Below are 16,086 nucleotides of genomic sequence, written 5' to 3' on the forward strand. Positions count from 1 at the left end.
CATCACATCAATGAAAACAATAGACTAAACAAGAAATTTAACACAGAGATTATTATTCACCTGACCATTGGATATGTGCCAGCTATGGAAAGGAGATTAAGAAACCCAAGTACTTCAGCTTCCAGCTTGTAGTGATGGGATTCAGGGCATCCCATGTACAAAGCTGGCTTACCAAAAGCTGGGACGCAGTACATACAGACCGTTCCTGAATCCTATCATGGAGCTACATGGTGACTGGAAAACAGCCTTCATTTGATTTTCTCTGAATAGTAGGAGATTCGCCTCAGCTAAAGGAAACTTTGCCCATGTTCTCAAGTTATACAACTATATGACACTTCTTGCCTATGCCTGTCCCATTGGCCAGGGGCTGGTCAGGGACTAACCCAGGCCCTGACCAATGGGACAGGCAAAGGCTAACTAAGCCTTTTTATTTTTTCCCCCTTAGTATGAGCTATGGCAGTTATTCTAGAGCAACAAAAGATTGCCTCTACTCGGTTCTGAGTCACAGAAGTCCTCACTAATCCAACTAGCTCCAGTTCACCATGCAAAGTAATTTTCATTCTGTCATACAACATCAGAATGCTGCTAAATCTGAAGCATTCCCACAGCCAAATATGGTGCTTACATCAAAAAGATCCAGAAGGTAAAGCTGTGTGGACATTTACACAAAACACCCACATAATACACATAAAATACACAGTATTTTCCTATTTTACTGTTTCCTGTTCCTGTTTTTTGTAGTAATGGTTTTAATTGTTATACTGAATTTTTAATCCTGTATTGTAATGTTTTTATAAATTTTGTAAGCCGCCCTGATCATTTCCATGGAAGGGCGGGGTAGAAATAAAATTTATTATTATTATTATTATTATTATTATTATTATTACAGCCGTATAATCTCTTAAACTGAATTCTTCTGCAGTAATACACACACACACACACACACACACACACACACACGTATTTTATTACAAAAGAGACATCTTGGATTAAAACATTTAAGAATACACATACCAAGAACTAAGGTGAATCACACTTAATGTGGAAGGCAGGAATATGCCCGTAGAAAAGCAATCCCAAATCTATTACTTACCTATCATGTTCTTTATCCACCAGATGATACCTGGCTCTGAAGGCAACCAGGTGTGCATAGTATGCTGGTGCAGGGATTGAAACAGAGCGGGTACAGCGTACATACGTATGACACAGTTGGTATGTGAGGATTTGAAGCTCATCTGAAGAGAAACGATTGTCATCCCAGAGAACATGGTAATGAGATGGTCTGCTTGTTCCCTGAAAACAGACCGCAAAGTGTCAGATAAATGTTTCTTTCCTCCACTAGACAAAACATGATTGGTTGCATGTCCCTTGGTAGGAAATATATAATTAATTTCTCGACTATGCTTCTGTATAGATTTATTTTAAAATTCTTTATATGGTAAAAAAACAACCAAAAGCTGTTTACCAATTTTAGTTCCCTTTCATTTTCAGGAATGTCCACAGAGGTCCTGTTGTGGCTTATATTAAAGAAATTCCGTATTCACGGGGATCCATTCTGGATCACCACCACCCCCGCAGATAAGCAAAAAAGCACATCTAATTCAGAACTGCAAGCTGATGATTTCAGACCAACAAGCACTCACAGAATCGTTGAGTTGGAAGAGACCACAAGGGCCATCCAGTCCAAACCCCTGCCATGCAGGAAATCACAATCAAAGCATCCCCGACAGATGGCCATCCAGCCTCTGCTTGAAGACCTCCAAGGAAGGAGACTCCACTACACTCTGAGGGAGTGTGTTCCACTGTCGAACAGCCCTTACTGTCAGGAAGTTCTTCCTAATGTTGAGGTGGAATCTCTTTTTCTGTAGCTTGCATCCATTGTTCCGGGTCCTAGTCTCTGGAGCAGCAGAAAACAAGCTTGGTCCCTCCTCAATATGACATCCCTTCAAATATTTAAACAGGGCTATCATATCACCTCTTAACCTTCTCTTCTCCAGGCTAAACATCAAGTTACAATCCATAAAGGACTGAAGGATTATCCTTACTTTTTCTTGAATGTTTGTTTACCATATCAGCACTGGTAATTAATGTATAAAGTGGCCAAATATGACTGCAATAGAAAATTCATACTTCCATTTCCCCTGGCTTACTTTTCATCTGTAATGTCTGAAAATAATGTACATGTTAAAGAGTGTACCTGAATACCAGCATGACTGCACAGGTAAAAGTCAAATTCTGAAGGGTGGGTGATTTTTGTATCCACTGTAGTACCTGCTGGAATGTTTCCACTTTTCCCAACCTTAAGAGGGGGGGGGGGGAATTAAGAGTTTCCATTACATTTCATATTGAAACATGATACCACAATACAATTAGTTACTTAACTGCAATATAAGAACTAGCAAAATTATCTATATGCTCAAAAAGTCAGATACTGCAATAAAACTGTGACTAACTCTTTTCTTTAGACAGGCCTTTAGACGGCTAGGTATAGACTATCTTTTTGAACATTTGCAGGCTTCTGAATATTGTCAGTGATACATACCCTTTCATTTTTATCTGTACAAAACAGCCTGGTATGATGCCTTTTCTGCACTACAATGAATGTAATTCCAGGCTGGTAGTCTTTTTCTAGCTTAATGCACGCTTCTCTAATAGCCAGCAATTCATGATGGAGAACCTAGAGTAAAATAAAGGTGGCAATGAGGAACAGGACATGACACATCCTGAAATGTTACAAACATAACATCAATAATAAAAAAAGATTTTTTAAAATAAAGAAATGGCTGTTAAGAGCTTGGTTCAGGTATTTCCCCTGAAGCAAAACAGGCAATCCTAAACATACAAGGACCTACCCTACATTCTTTACTTAATGAGATTAACTAGAAAGCACTTGGGAGAAGATCAGCCTTATTATAGTCATCTGCATAGGTCTAGGCATGCCAGTTGGGCTTGGCAAACACTGTTTATTATCTCAGTGCTGTATTCATCACTAATGTAAACATTTAATTCTATAGTTTGATTAAGACTGAGGGAATTGTACTCCGTTTTCTAATTTCAATAGTATATAAGAAACGGTAGTCTAAATCAGAATTAATCTGGGCATGATCCTACTTAATGTTTGAGAATCCCAGTTTAAATCAGGTTTCAGAGCTGTTCAACAGTGGAACACACTCCCTCAGAGAGTGATGGGGTCTCCTTCTTTGGAGATCTTTAAACAGAGGTTGGATTGCCATCTCTCAGGGGTTGACTGTGAGTTCCTGCATGGTAGGGAGTTGGACTAGATGGCCTTTGTGGTCTCCTCCAACTCTAGGATTCTATGATTCAGCACTAGATTTTTTTTCTCTATATTTCACTCTATATATTTCACTATATCTAAAAATTGCTTTCTATTTGTTAACAACGATAATAACATTGAAAAAATCCCACTAAAGAACCAATCTCAAGATTTCCCTCTTGGAGACAATAATAGGGGTAGGATGAACAAATTATTGCATCTTAGAAATTTCAGATTGCATGGGCCTAAGGTGCCACAGCTTAAAAGGTAGCCGTTACTTGTGGTTACTAGAGATCCCTTCCCTCTCGCCTTACTGATTTTCACAAAAAACACACACAGAAAAAGAGAGAGAGGGTGAGAAATCAATGTTTTGCAAAACCCCAAGAGTAAGGAAACCAGGGAGAGTTCCACAGCCAGGCATTGTGGAAGACAAATTCTACTACTATAGCTTCTTCAAAACTTTTCGAAAAGCAGTATGATCTGGTGTAGTAAAGAATGCTGGACTCTGACCAGGGAGGTTCAGCTTAAAATCCATATTTGATCATTGCTTGGCCTGTCACTCAGCACAACATCAAAGAGTTATTATGAAAAAAATGGGTGAGGGGAAGGATTCTGGAAAAACTGGGGCCCAACAATGAAAGAATAATTAAAAGCATCAGTAAAAACTGTCCAGTCTCTTTGTAAAATGATGTTCTGCAAAGAACGGAAGAAGGTTTTAAACTAACGAAGAGGTGAAATGATAACCTGTTGAAACTGCCCCTCAGAAACACCATCTCTGTAGAAAATAATCCGAGTTGGCTTGAATCGTGTTGACTTGTAGAACTGAATCAGCAGCTCCCTAACCATGGCGGCCAAATCTTGTATGATTTCCTGACGGTGCTGCTGGACTCTCACAGTGGCACAGTATCGATTAGGGTGGGCATCCATGCTGCCTACAACCTGTTGGAAAGCAGGGGAAAAAATTCCAATTGCCATATGCAGTGCTCCCTTCACCCACAGTAGCTGTAGCTGCACAGTAGCTGTACCTACACAATGAATCCCTTAATAGCAAAGATTGAGGGCAAGTACGGAGAAACTCCAGCCAGTGGGCCAGAAACAGCCTATGGGATGTCCCCATCAAGCTGCCTTTGTTAGCATGATCAAATATAAGGGATTATCGTTTCACTCTTTGATGGAACAATAAAGCACTTTAAAAGCCTCCCAGATAGCATATGAAAAGGCTATATGTACATTAGAGGTTTAACAAGTATCAATACCTTGTAGGAATATAGATAAACTTAATAATCAGGTCATCTTAGCTTATCCTGGAAGTAACTTAACAGTATATTTCTGAGTTTTTTTATACTAAGACGTAATTTGTTTTATGTGGTATTAGTATGTTATGGGTATTTGTATTTTTTGTTGTAGTAGTGTATTTGTAGTAGTAGTGTATGTACTTATGTTTTTATTTCTTGTTTGTAATGGATTGTTTATTTTATATATATTTTATATATATATAAAGCCTCCTTGGTGAGGGAAGCTATTTTCACAGAGGAGAATAAGGAGAATCAGCCCAGTCCAAAAATCTAGCAATCCTAGTGATAATGAGGCTTTTAAAGAGCCTTTAATGGTGCCCAAGGTATTCACTGTTTCAGAATACTTGCAGGTGACAGACAGGGACAAAAATGCCATCACACAAACATAAAATACAAATATTGTAAAACCAATACATGTGCAAGTAAATACATGGCTAGCGATTTACAAATTTACTCACAGCAGCAATGGATGGTTTTTTCCCATCTCCAGCTGGTGGATGAGTGACATCTGCACCCAGAAAAATTACAGGCTGCTGGAATACTGGAGGCCTAATTAAGAAAAAAAAGTACAATATTAGAGAGTAATATAATAAAGTTGGTTAGTATTTTTTTTTCCCACAAGCAATACAGTGCACTTAGTCTCATACTTTAATTTATATGGTCATGTCTGTGAGCTCTTTTTTATTAGAGGAGACAAATATGGCATAGGGTGTCACCACTGGGCTTTGAAAGACACTTTAAAGCAACAGGGATTCTTACAGCTTCCAAGTGCCTTTGAAATCCAGGATGATGTCAGTGACAAGGCCTATCCAACCCCCAACACAGGGAAGCCACTGAGGCTAGCCAACATTTGTGAATCACTTCCACAAACTACATGTGGAACCGGGATGCTCACAAAGGGGGAACATGTTTATTGTACAAATGAGACATAAACTTTGTTGCAGAAAGTTAGGTCCAAAACACACTGCAGAAATAATCCAGTATGAGACCACTTTAACTGCCCCAGATCAGAGCTAGGGAAACCTGCGAATTGTAGCTTATTGTGGCACCAGAGCTCTCTGACAAAGAAGGCTAGATGTCTCACAAAACCACAGTCCACAGAATTCCATACCATTGAGCCATGGCAGTTAAAGTGGTGTCAAACTGGATTATTTCTGCAGTGTAGATGCAGCCCTAGTTCTCTGTCCTTTGCCACTGCTTTGGGTTATGAGCTTTGAGCAAGAGAGAAATAAATGTGAACTGAAATGAACTTGCAGCTGGCAGAAAAGTCCCAAGGGACACACACTTTCAAAGATGGATAAGACGGTTTAGTTGGTATAGAATAAAGCAGCTCTGTTGCTGGTGGGGGCCAAACAATCACAGCACACAGCACCAACCCTATATCGGCTTCCAAGATTGTCTAGCATATTTACTGACTTACATACTGACCCTAAAAAGCACTTGAACTCATATGACCCAGCAGAGGCTAATCACAGAATACATCAAACTGGTGAAAGTAAGAGATATTTCCTTCTCAGCTGCAATCCCATCACTCTGGCACTCTGTTCTATTTTTATTTTTCTATTCATTTCATTGTTATTTTATTGCAAACCAGCTTGTGAGGTAACAACAAAAAATAGTCATAAGCAACACACGCACAAACACACACACACACAATACATGATGCATGTTACTTCCCACTGTGATCTGGTTTTGGTTGTTATTTTTTTAATTGGCATAACAGCTTACCCATCAGGATTCAATGAACCAGATCATTATAATTCTGCCTCTCCCTCTCCTCCAATAACAGAACCAATCAAAACTGAGTCTTTTGGTACCACATAAAACAAGTTTTGCACCTCAGACTCTAGCTTGATCCTTTACATCAAACTTAAAAGGCTTGCTCTCTGCATTTTTAGGAAGTGTTAATTAAAATTTTGCCAGGGAAACCAACATTTTCTAAAATTACACAATGCCAAATACAACTATTTCCCAGGAAATAAGGAGAATCCAGACACTGCACTAATTTGCACATTTATTTTACTTCACCTTTATAAACTACCTACTTCAGCACCATAATGCCACTAAATAATTAATCATTTCTACACTAAACAACTCTTACCTTCCCTGAGGCAGTAAAATGTTATTTACGCCTCCCAGTTTGACATTGATTTTTAAGCACAGATTGGAAAGAGTTTGTGGTGTTGTCCTTTGCACATTTTTCATCTGTACACATTGCGTAGCCATGCCCAACACAGTATCCCCAACACGCTTCACCTCCGCTGCAAAGGGGGGGGGGGGGGGAAATTACAAGATATTCAGTTAAAGCACTCTGTTTCAAATATAGTTTATTTGTCTCTGGGATGTCCACTTTTTCCATATGTTTTATCTATCTGTAAACTAAGTTTTTCAACAGAGGTCCTTTGGTGGAGAAGGAGGAGATGACTATCTATGAAAGAGAGGACATTTTCATCCCTGGTGCTCCAGTTTTCCAGTGTTCTCTCCACAGAGAATCAATTGTCACCTATGGTGTCTTTCTGAAAATCAGATGAAGGCTTTTTAAAACATTTCCCAAGTCTTTCTGTTTTCACAGTATTGGCATTTCAATACTATGTTAAGTTTGTTTGTCTTGCCCTCTTTGGTCTTACTTATTTACTTATTTATTTTTTAAAAACTTCCTCCTTATAATAATACAATGCACCCGCACATGAATGGGGCGTGCACCCATGGTGCGCGCGCGCCACCACACCACCGCATGCACGAGCCCCATTCATGCGAATGGGGCTTGAGCATGCACAGAATTTGGCTTACGCAGGGAGGGGTCTGAAACGGATCCCCGCGTAAGCCAAGGGCACACTGTATTTCAATTAATAGCATCCATTCTCCACTTCTACAAATGCATGCTACTCCATATTTATAGTGTTATGCACCTCCACACAACGGTATTGTGGAACTGACTTACAGCATTTTATCTTGTTTTTTTAATGCAACCTTCTGAAACCTCAATGGTCACATTAAATGGCTACCATCCAATATATGGACAGATGTTAGACAGAGAGAGCTTTATTTCTGACTGCTTCTCACATTATTTCAGAAACCAGCAGCAAAACTAAACAGACTGCATTGAAGTATGGCTAGCAAGAGACCTTCATGGGACAATTCCAGAGAAAACAACAGCCTTAAGTCCCAATTTTGGGGAAAAGGTGGGTATATAGAGAGTTAATAAGAAGAAAAACAGTATACCAATGAGTATGATGCCTACACAGGAGAGGGAACTGTTAAATATGAGGAGGCTGGAGAAGGAAAAAACAGGTTGGGGGGGTATTTTTTAGTTGTTAGACGTAACACGAACCATAAACTGGTGTTTTTCCAGGTAAAATGACTACCACGAGCTGCAACCCAGCATAGGTGTTCTTTAGATGTCGGAACATTGGCTCCACACTATCAGCTCCCTGGGCATATTTACAGAAACAGGGCTGACCCTGGATGGGCATTCCTGCATCTCTTGATATCTTTCTCAGCTGTTCTGTGAAGGACCTTGAGAATAAAAAGGAAGGCACACATTTAAGGAAAAATGCTTTGCTTTCAGTTAAATCCAATTTAGGGCCGGAATAGACGAGCATGGAAAGACAGCTTCCAGCCTGCTTGGGGACGCGGCGTACACATGATGCCTAAAATAAAATACTAAGAAAATCATGGAGGCACCAAAAGTTCACAGATGATTTGAAGGTGCATACACACACACACACACACACACACACACACACACACACCAACCCTTCAGTGAAACAGAATTTTTAACTAGTTGTATTGAATCAGATTTTCCCCTCATTAAAACAGAACTGATAAGTAGTACAAAAAGTGAGTGAGTGAGTGAAGCTGAAGGTACTTCAGCCAACAAAAGTTTAACTGTTGATGGGAGCACTCAAAACTTTTGTTTTACTTTTTCTGGAAAACTCGCATCACTGTTTCAAATACACACACCCACACATTCACACAGTATGTATAATTTGACAGCTGGAGAAACGAGAGAGGTCTGTGTTGCAAAAAAGGTTCTAAGGTAAGGCTGAAATCCTATATGCACTTATATGGAAGTAATACCAAGTGGAAAGTTTCCCTGAAATTGTTGGGTGTTGTTATAGTACAACTGTCGGTTTCACTAGCCCCACATTTCACAGTAGTCAGTGAAAAACACCTAGCCTCAAAAGTGGGTTATATTTATTATTTTAGTACTGCAAAGCAAGTATTTCATTAGCCTGTACAATACTAATTATATTAAAGTCATTGGTTTCCAGCAGGAAAATACAAACGTATTTTTCAAGAGATGATTTTGTTTTCAATTATAGTAGCTATTTTTCTCAAATGTCTGAATGAATGCCCTGTTACTACAAAACTCTGAAAAGCAATGACAAATTTTAAAGGCCACACATGCTTAATATTCACACATACAATGAGAAGCTACAGTGACTCAAAATCTCAATGTAAACACAACATGAATCAAGCTTACTTAAGGTGGACTTCAGTGCACTGTCGCTGTGGAGCAAAGCAAGCAATTGCCCAGACTTTTATTTCAATACCAGTGTGAAACTGCTTGTTCCTCATATCCCAAACTCCTTGTACGGGTGTAGCAATTGCTTTGTTCTAGAAATAGAGAAAAACGAATGAAAGCCTTTCAATAAAAAAAAAGTTTCAACTGCAACAGTTGTTACTTACCTCAACATTCTATTAACAACCACATTCAGAGGAAACTATAGGAAAGAATTATCCACAGTTCACAAAAAGTCACTCACAGTTCAAAACTCCAACCAAAAGCAAACAGTATGGCAGAGTGAAGAAGAAAACACAAGTCCTGAGCATTCCCTTAACCTAGAAGTTATCACTACACACAACTGCCTGTACATACATTAAACTAGTAAGTTAAGATAGGAGGCTTGAGTATAAAGACAGAATAGGGAAGAACTACAAAAGACTGTTAGAGTGGGAAACATATCATATTTTCTTCTCTGAAACATTCAAGTGGTCCATTTGTGACTCCAAGCTCATCTAAACTATTCAGGTGAACTGTACATGAGAACATCTTAAAGAGAAAGCAGGTTGAAAGGATTTCTTTACTAAAACCTCACCACTGCAAAGGAATGAGCAAACAAAAATTTTTGCACCTGCAGATACACAGAGAGTATTTTTACAAAACAGGCACTACAAGCCATACAACTAGGAGTACACAATAAAATCTGAAATTTCAGAAACCTATACTACTAGGCATTATTAACTAGTGCTAACACTTAATAATGAAGAGATATGTTGTCACTCTGCCCCAAAGGATCTTTGTTCACATACCCTGCCTCCATACAGAATTGAAGGAGGCTGCAGGACCCGACCAGTCACATCAGTCATTTCATCTTTGACCATAATTCCAAATTCACGAACAAAAGGGTCAGTATTAAAACTTGCACTTCGCATCTAGAAATGAAAGATAAACCGATGAAGACCAAATTCTTCCATTACAACACAATCCAAAACATCAACTTGTTTATTAGCTGTTATAGTTGCAAAGGCTTTAGAGCAGCTGAAAAGTATCTGGATACAAGTGATTTTGAAAATGGGATAAACAATATTTCTAAACATTGGACAAGGAAGGCTTAAGAATGCTCCACGAGTGCCTGTTTTCTTTCTGTTACTATTATGTACCTTTTAACCTTGTGAATCAACCTTCCTGCCACCACCCTCTGTTATTTCAATGAAGTCTTAACAACACTAAACTTTGGAAATGGAATTATGTGAGGTATAATACAGAACATACATACAGAACACATGACTCTGGCCATATTTCTGCTTCTTACTTCCAGAGAAAGGACTCACCAGTTTGCTAATCTCTTCTTGACGGTCTGGTGCTGATCTAGCAGTTGCCCTTATCATAGTGGAAGTTTGATTGTCTGTCAGCTTCTTTATACACCTCTGCCCTGCCACTATGTTGCATACCTAAAGCAAAACACCACAGATTTTAACATTTATTTACTATATTTAAGCCTTGCTAAAAGATGGGTCTCCCACTTTGTATCACACCCAGGTCCACCCTGAGTTAAGACTCAAATACACTGCACAAGCAAATGTCCCCACATTTATTCACTGGACCGCCACAAATTAGGTTTGGAAAGCTATACAGAATATAGAGCTTTACTGACTCTGATACAGCTCAAGTGCTTATACCTGACACGATCCCCAAAGGGCACAAACCTACGCAGGCAACACACCAAGCCATATTGAGGGGGGGAAATCAATGTGTTCTTTTTTTCCCTTGTCTAGCCATTTCTTCCCCTTCATTTACTCAGGGAAAGGAAAGTTACAATTGTTTTGGATAAAAGAGGTTTATATACTTCTTTAATTCATTTATAGACTGTCTTTCTCCCAGCATGGGACGCAAGGCAGATTGCAAGGGCTAAAAAATAAGATAAGGTAAAAATCTGATAATAAAGAAGTTAAAACATAAGCAAACCACCATCACATTAATATATATATTAATTGAGAGCCATTAGGGCTGAAGGGCGGGGTATAAATACCATAAATAAATAAATAAATAAATAAATAAATTTATAAATTTTAAAATTATAATAAATTATAATGTATAATAATAATACATTAATGCATGGTGATGTGTGGTGACACATAATGGGTTTTTATGAAAGGCATTTGATAATCACTTCTGCCATTAGTCCTCTTTCTCCTCTGAAGGATGAGTGGGAAAGGCAGCCAGATAATGGTGGGGAAAAAAATGTGGTAAATGACTAACAGTTTCTCCTGAAAACTACTGCAAAGAGAGAGCCAAAGAAAGAAAGAAAGAAAGAAAGAAAGAAAAAGCTGCCTAATACTTAGCAAAGAGATTACTTGCCTCTAGAGGAAGGTATGTGTGTTTCTGTTCTTGTCCAACTTGTAAACATGGAAGATGAGGGTAGCGTAATACCAACTTGTGCCTATCCTTAAAATATTGAGCTACAGTGCATTCAACTGTCTGTCCACTCTCTTGCTGAAGTGGGAATCTGCAGAAACCAAAGTTTGAGAGAAATAATAGAATTTAGTACTTCTCCAAACCCTCTCAACACAATGAACGCGAGACAGCAATTTTAAAAATGCTCAGGTCTGCTTCAAGACACAGGCTGGCAGATATTATGCTATTATAACTTTCATCGCCAACCAAAATGCAATAAGTGGTTTAAGGGGAATACAGTCAGCCCTCAACTTTCACAGGGGTTAGTAATGCAGGACCCCCACAAAAGTGGAGAAAATGTGAATATCTCCAAACCCTCCCCCAAACAGTATGTAACATACAAAAAAAAATTACTAGTGGGGATAGCTGGCTCAGGCCCTGCACATGTTCCCTAGAGCGAGCAAGTGAGCGCATAGGGATAAGGGGATGAGATGGGAGGGCATAAGGAGATGGGATGGGGAGGAAGGGGAAGGAAGGAAGGACGGGGACACCTGTCTTCCTCACCCCTTTCCTCCCATTTGCGCAAGTGAGCGAGGGAACGTGGAAGTCTTCCCTTCTTGCACTTTTCCATTCAATCACTTTCCTCCTGCCCACATATTAGTGAGTGAGGGAATGTGCATGCCATCCCTCCCCGCACACCCCCAATCGTACCCCTTCCCCCTGCCTCCCTGCACAACTGAGTAAACAAGTGAGGAAACGTGTGCGCAGCTAGGCCCAGCCACCCTGTCTGATTTCCTGACTGGAACACCAGTGTTATCAAAGTCCCTGTTAAAATTAGAGTAGGGTGGCAATAATAATACTGTGATCGCTGGAATAGCGGTATAGAAATAAAATTTTATTATTATTATTATTATCAAACTCACGAATGCATCACCTGCAAGCATGGAGGGATAACTGTATACCTATTTATTTTGTTTCAGATATGCAGTGATGTCACTGAACCACCCAAACAAGCAAATATTCCTTTGCTGCTCATTATGTGACAACTGGCAGTCAATGAGCAAACAGTTAGGATTTTTATCAAGTACATGCAACTTGTAAATTATTGCTAGCAAGATTAAAAGTCAAATATTACGTTTGGTGACTTGCTGGTCGCCTGGTAACATTACATACTCGGTATTTTCTCTTCATTTGCCCGCAATGAGTGATTTCCACTTTCAGACCTAACAATATAAGAATATAAGTAGTCAATTTTCTATCTCATTTAGCCTAGATCCCAAAAATTCACCATACTAACAGCAATCTTGTGTGCCATTAGTTATCAGTTTTCTCTAGAAGAACAGTGCAGTTTAAAATACATCTATCTGCACACTTGATTAAGGGTAATCGGTAAGATACTGATCATACTGTTTCAAGATTCTTAAAACGGAGGATAATATTTGTTTTTGTTTTTATTTATTTTGTACTCTGATTTCTACCCACACCATTACATTACCAGATGGCAATTGCATCAAGGATCTTAAATAATTTCCAGCCAGTAAACAATGAATACATATGGAACCTAAATCAGTAAGTCAAGTGCAATGTCATGCAAAAAAAGAGAAGCAAAGGTGGTCTGGCCTTACAGAGTTGAATATGTTTTTACTATGGGGAACTGTTAGCCACAATGGCTTTATGACTTCCATCATTCCAAGGTTCCTCACCAAAATTGGGCAAACCAATAGAAATAGAATATCAATTATCAGACTGGACATGATGATAAAAAAAAATACTAACATCAAAATCAAATGAGGAATTCTGTTACCAAGGTATGGGGAAAATATAGATCAGTGTTCAGTTACATCCTTATTGGCCCCAATTATCAATAAAGTGGAACCTCGCCTTACGCGGGGGATCCGTACCGCACCTCGCCGCATAAGACAAATTCCACCTATGCTCGAGCCCCACTAGTGAATGGGGCTCATGCATGCGGCAGCATGGCGTATGCACCATTGAAAGTATTAGAGCGCAGCTTCCGTGTAAACCAGAAGCTGCGTATAGTGCGTCTGTATATGGAACGGGCACGCTGTCCTATAGAGTAGAAATAGCTTGAGAGAAAAAGAACTATTTGATATGGTTAACAGGCAATCTGATAAAATTTAAGGACTTTATTGTTCTTAAGGTAAATAGTTCACACGTTAAATTGACCAAAAGGAATGTTACTTTGTACTTCCCATTTTTCCATTACCCGCAGATCAGGAATTACACTCAGAAAGTTACCAGAGGAATGGGCATGTAAAAGATTATAATTCATTTTAAAAATGCTTAATCAACAATTAAAGAATTCTTCAAATGAGGTGTAATTAGTCCTAATCAACAAAGCAAAGCTCTGGTGTTAGAGAAATGGAAGTGGCACATTTGCCCATATTTGGTTATATTGTTCTCCAATAAAATACCCATCAAGAGAATTACAGGCCTGAACCTACAAATAAATCCACTCACAAGAGTTAAGCAATATTTCAAATCAGATATAGAACAAGGTGTATCCCACATGCTGACTTCTGTACATATGCTAGCAGCTGGAGCATGCAACTGACAAGCATCCTTGCATCCTTACAGTCAATCAATGGCAGCAAGGGAAATATGCAAAAGGACATACATACGATTACAACCTTTAAACTGTTACAACAGAACTGCTCAAATGCTACACAGTCCTTTCAGGGATACTGGAATGATTACTGCAATGGGCAAAGACCTAATGGACCCTTTCACTGGTACTCACTGGTTGGATTATGATAAGTGTTCATATATTTTTTTCTGTATAAATGATATTGTATTTTTCTTCTTTTATTTAATTGCTTTCAATCTCAATAAAATCTTTTGAAAATCCTAATAATTGTTCCACAAAGCTCAGCTCTATTGCATCTTCTTCCAACTTTCTTACCTTTAATTTCTTTGGTAAACTTAACCCTTTGGGAATCTGTCAGAGGTTTCTGTTGTTCTTCAATACTTTTGAAATCCAGAACTTCACATACAAATTCAATTACTGGCTGTGCCTTGTAAAACGCTGTTGCAGATACTACAAATCAAAAGAAAAATACAGGAAATGAATGAAACTGAAGAAGTTACAGATCTAAGACTATTCATCACAAATCTGTCTGAAGAGCATTCTTTCATGCAATTAAACAAAAATGTAAACAAAAGCAGATGGAGAAGTAACACAAAACATACCATCAATGTTAAGCATCATTTTCCACAGTGAAGGCCTAACTGACTGATGAAATCCAAACCAAACTTCTCTGCCCCCACCCAAGGGATTAGAGCATCCTTCTGATGCAGTAAAAAAGGACCGGCCTACAGGAGTGTACCTAGAAAAGCAATAAAACAGATTTATTCACAGTCAGAAAACAATGATTATTCATGGACAGACACAAGAGATATCCATGATGCTACTGTTTTATAACACAAGTAATAGGTAACTCTGGAAAGGCCCATGGATTCTCATCAGAATCCAGAACTATATTTCTGAAAAAGACCAATCTTATTAGTAATACTCAGAGGCACGTTCTGATTGCAGAAAGAAAGGTAATGATAATGGTAGGCAGAAAAATACAGGGACTGGGGCAGAGGAAAAGTAACAGACAGACAGACAAAATGTACAACTGCCAGCCCCAAATGCAAAAGGGTTTTTTCATTGTTTCAGCTCCTCCCTGAAATGTTCAAATTGCCACAGATTCAGAAGCAGACCTACTTGTTCCATCAATGTGAAATGAAAAGCCTGCATGCTTGTTTTATTTTTTTTTATTTTGACTTTTTTTATTTTGACTTTGTATTGTACTTCCTGTTGTACACCGCTTTGATCTAATTTGGAAAAGCGGTATATAAATAAACATTATTATTATTATTATTATTATTATTATTCTTGTACATTACAGCTCACACAGGGGCCTTCAAGGCAACTACTTCCATTGTTTTTCTCATGTAACAAGAACCCCAATTGTGTTGTTTTTGGGCCCGAACAGACAGGCCAAAATAAAGCTGCTTCGAGTCACTTTGGAGGTATGCTGTTTAAATGACACATGCATCTTAAGAGGCCAGAAGCTGCGCCAAAGCTGTGCTCCAGTCCTTAGGGCTAGAGAGTGGCTTTGGGGTGTCTTCTAGCCTCTTAGGATGCATGCATCATTTAAATAGCATATCTCTAAAGTGACCCAAAACATCTTTATTTTGGGATGTCTGTTCGGGCCCTTTGTTGTTTGAAAAAGGTGAGACTACTTTGAACATGTCTCTCACCCCAGGGAAGTCACGTCACTTCAACAAATTAAGTTCCCTGAAGCCCTACTTTTTAAAAAAAAAAGTTTATTAAATTTAAAACATACATATTAAAATAATACATGTATACAAAAGAAAAAGAAAAACAACAAGACAAAAAATGGAATAACATACATATTTCAAATATAGGCAAACCAAATATACATTAAATTAACCATACAATAAGCAAACTTAGGCGGGATACAAACCTCCATATAGTACGTATAGGATACGTACTAGGGTCAGGAAGGGGTGGTGCTTCCGCACCCCCCTAACCCTAGTACGTATCCTATACGTACAAGATGGCGGCGCCCCTTCTACATGGGCGC

The 16,086-nt window shown here is 38.7% G+C and overlaps 1 protein-coding gene across 2 annotated transcripts in view; it reads right to left on the reverse strand.

Moving 5' to 3' along the window:
* AGO2 (argonaute RISC catalytic component 2) overlaps positions 1-16,086 on the reverse strand; it is a 46,829-nt gene that overhangs the window by 15,091 nt on the left and 15,652 nt on the right. For both annotated transcript variants that reach the window (XM_089518019.1, XM_089518018.1), the window contains exons 5-18: positions 14,681-14,817; positions 14,394-14,528; positions 12,606-12,693; positions 11,435-11,582; positions 10,408-10,527; positions 9,886-10,008; positions 9,056-9,189; positions 7,901-8,085; positions 6,671-6,830; positions 5,028-5,118; positions 4,019-4,213; positions 2,543-2,677; positions 2,198-2,299; positions 1,094-1,293 (exon numbers count right to left, since the gene is read on the reverse strand). In XM_089518019.1, coding sequence (XP_089374145.1) covers positions 1,094-1,293; positions 2,198-2,299; positions 2,543-2,677; positions 4,019-4,213; positions 5,028-5,118; positions 6,671-6,830; positions 7,901-8,085; positions 9,056-9,189; positions 9,886-10,008; positions 10,408-10,527; positions 11,435-11,582; positions 12,606-12,693; positions 14,394-14,528; positions 14,681-14,817 — 1,953 coding nt within the window. The remainder of the gene's footprint in view (positions 1-1,093; positions 1,294-2,197; positions 2,300-2,542; positions 2,678-4,018; positions 4,214-5,027; positions 5,119-6,670; positions 6,831-7,900; positions 8,086-9,055; positions 9,190-9,885; positions 10,009-10,407; positions 10,528-11,434; positions 11,583-12,605; positions 12,694-14,393; positions 14,529-14,680; positions 14,818-16,086) is intronic.

This window comes from Sceloporus occidentalis, unplaced genomic scaffold, assembly GCF_023333645.1.
Source record: "Sceloporus occidentalis isolate IW3139 unplaced genomic scaffold, rSceOcc1.0.p SCAF_3, whole genome shotgun sequence".
NCBI classification, from domain to species: domain Eukaryota; kingdom Metazoa; phylum Chordata; class Lepidosauria; order Squamata; family Phrynosomatidae; genus Sceloporus; species Sceloporus occidentalis.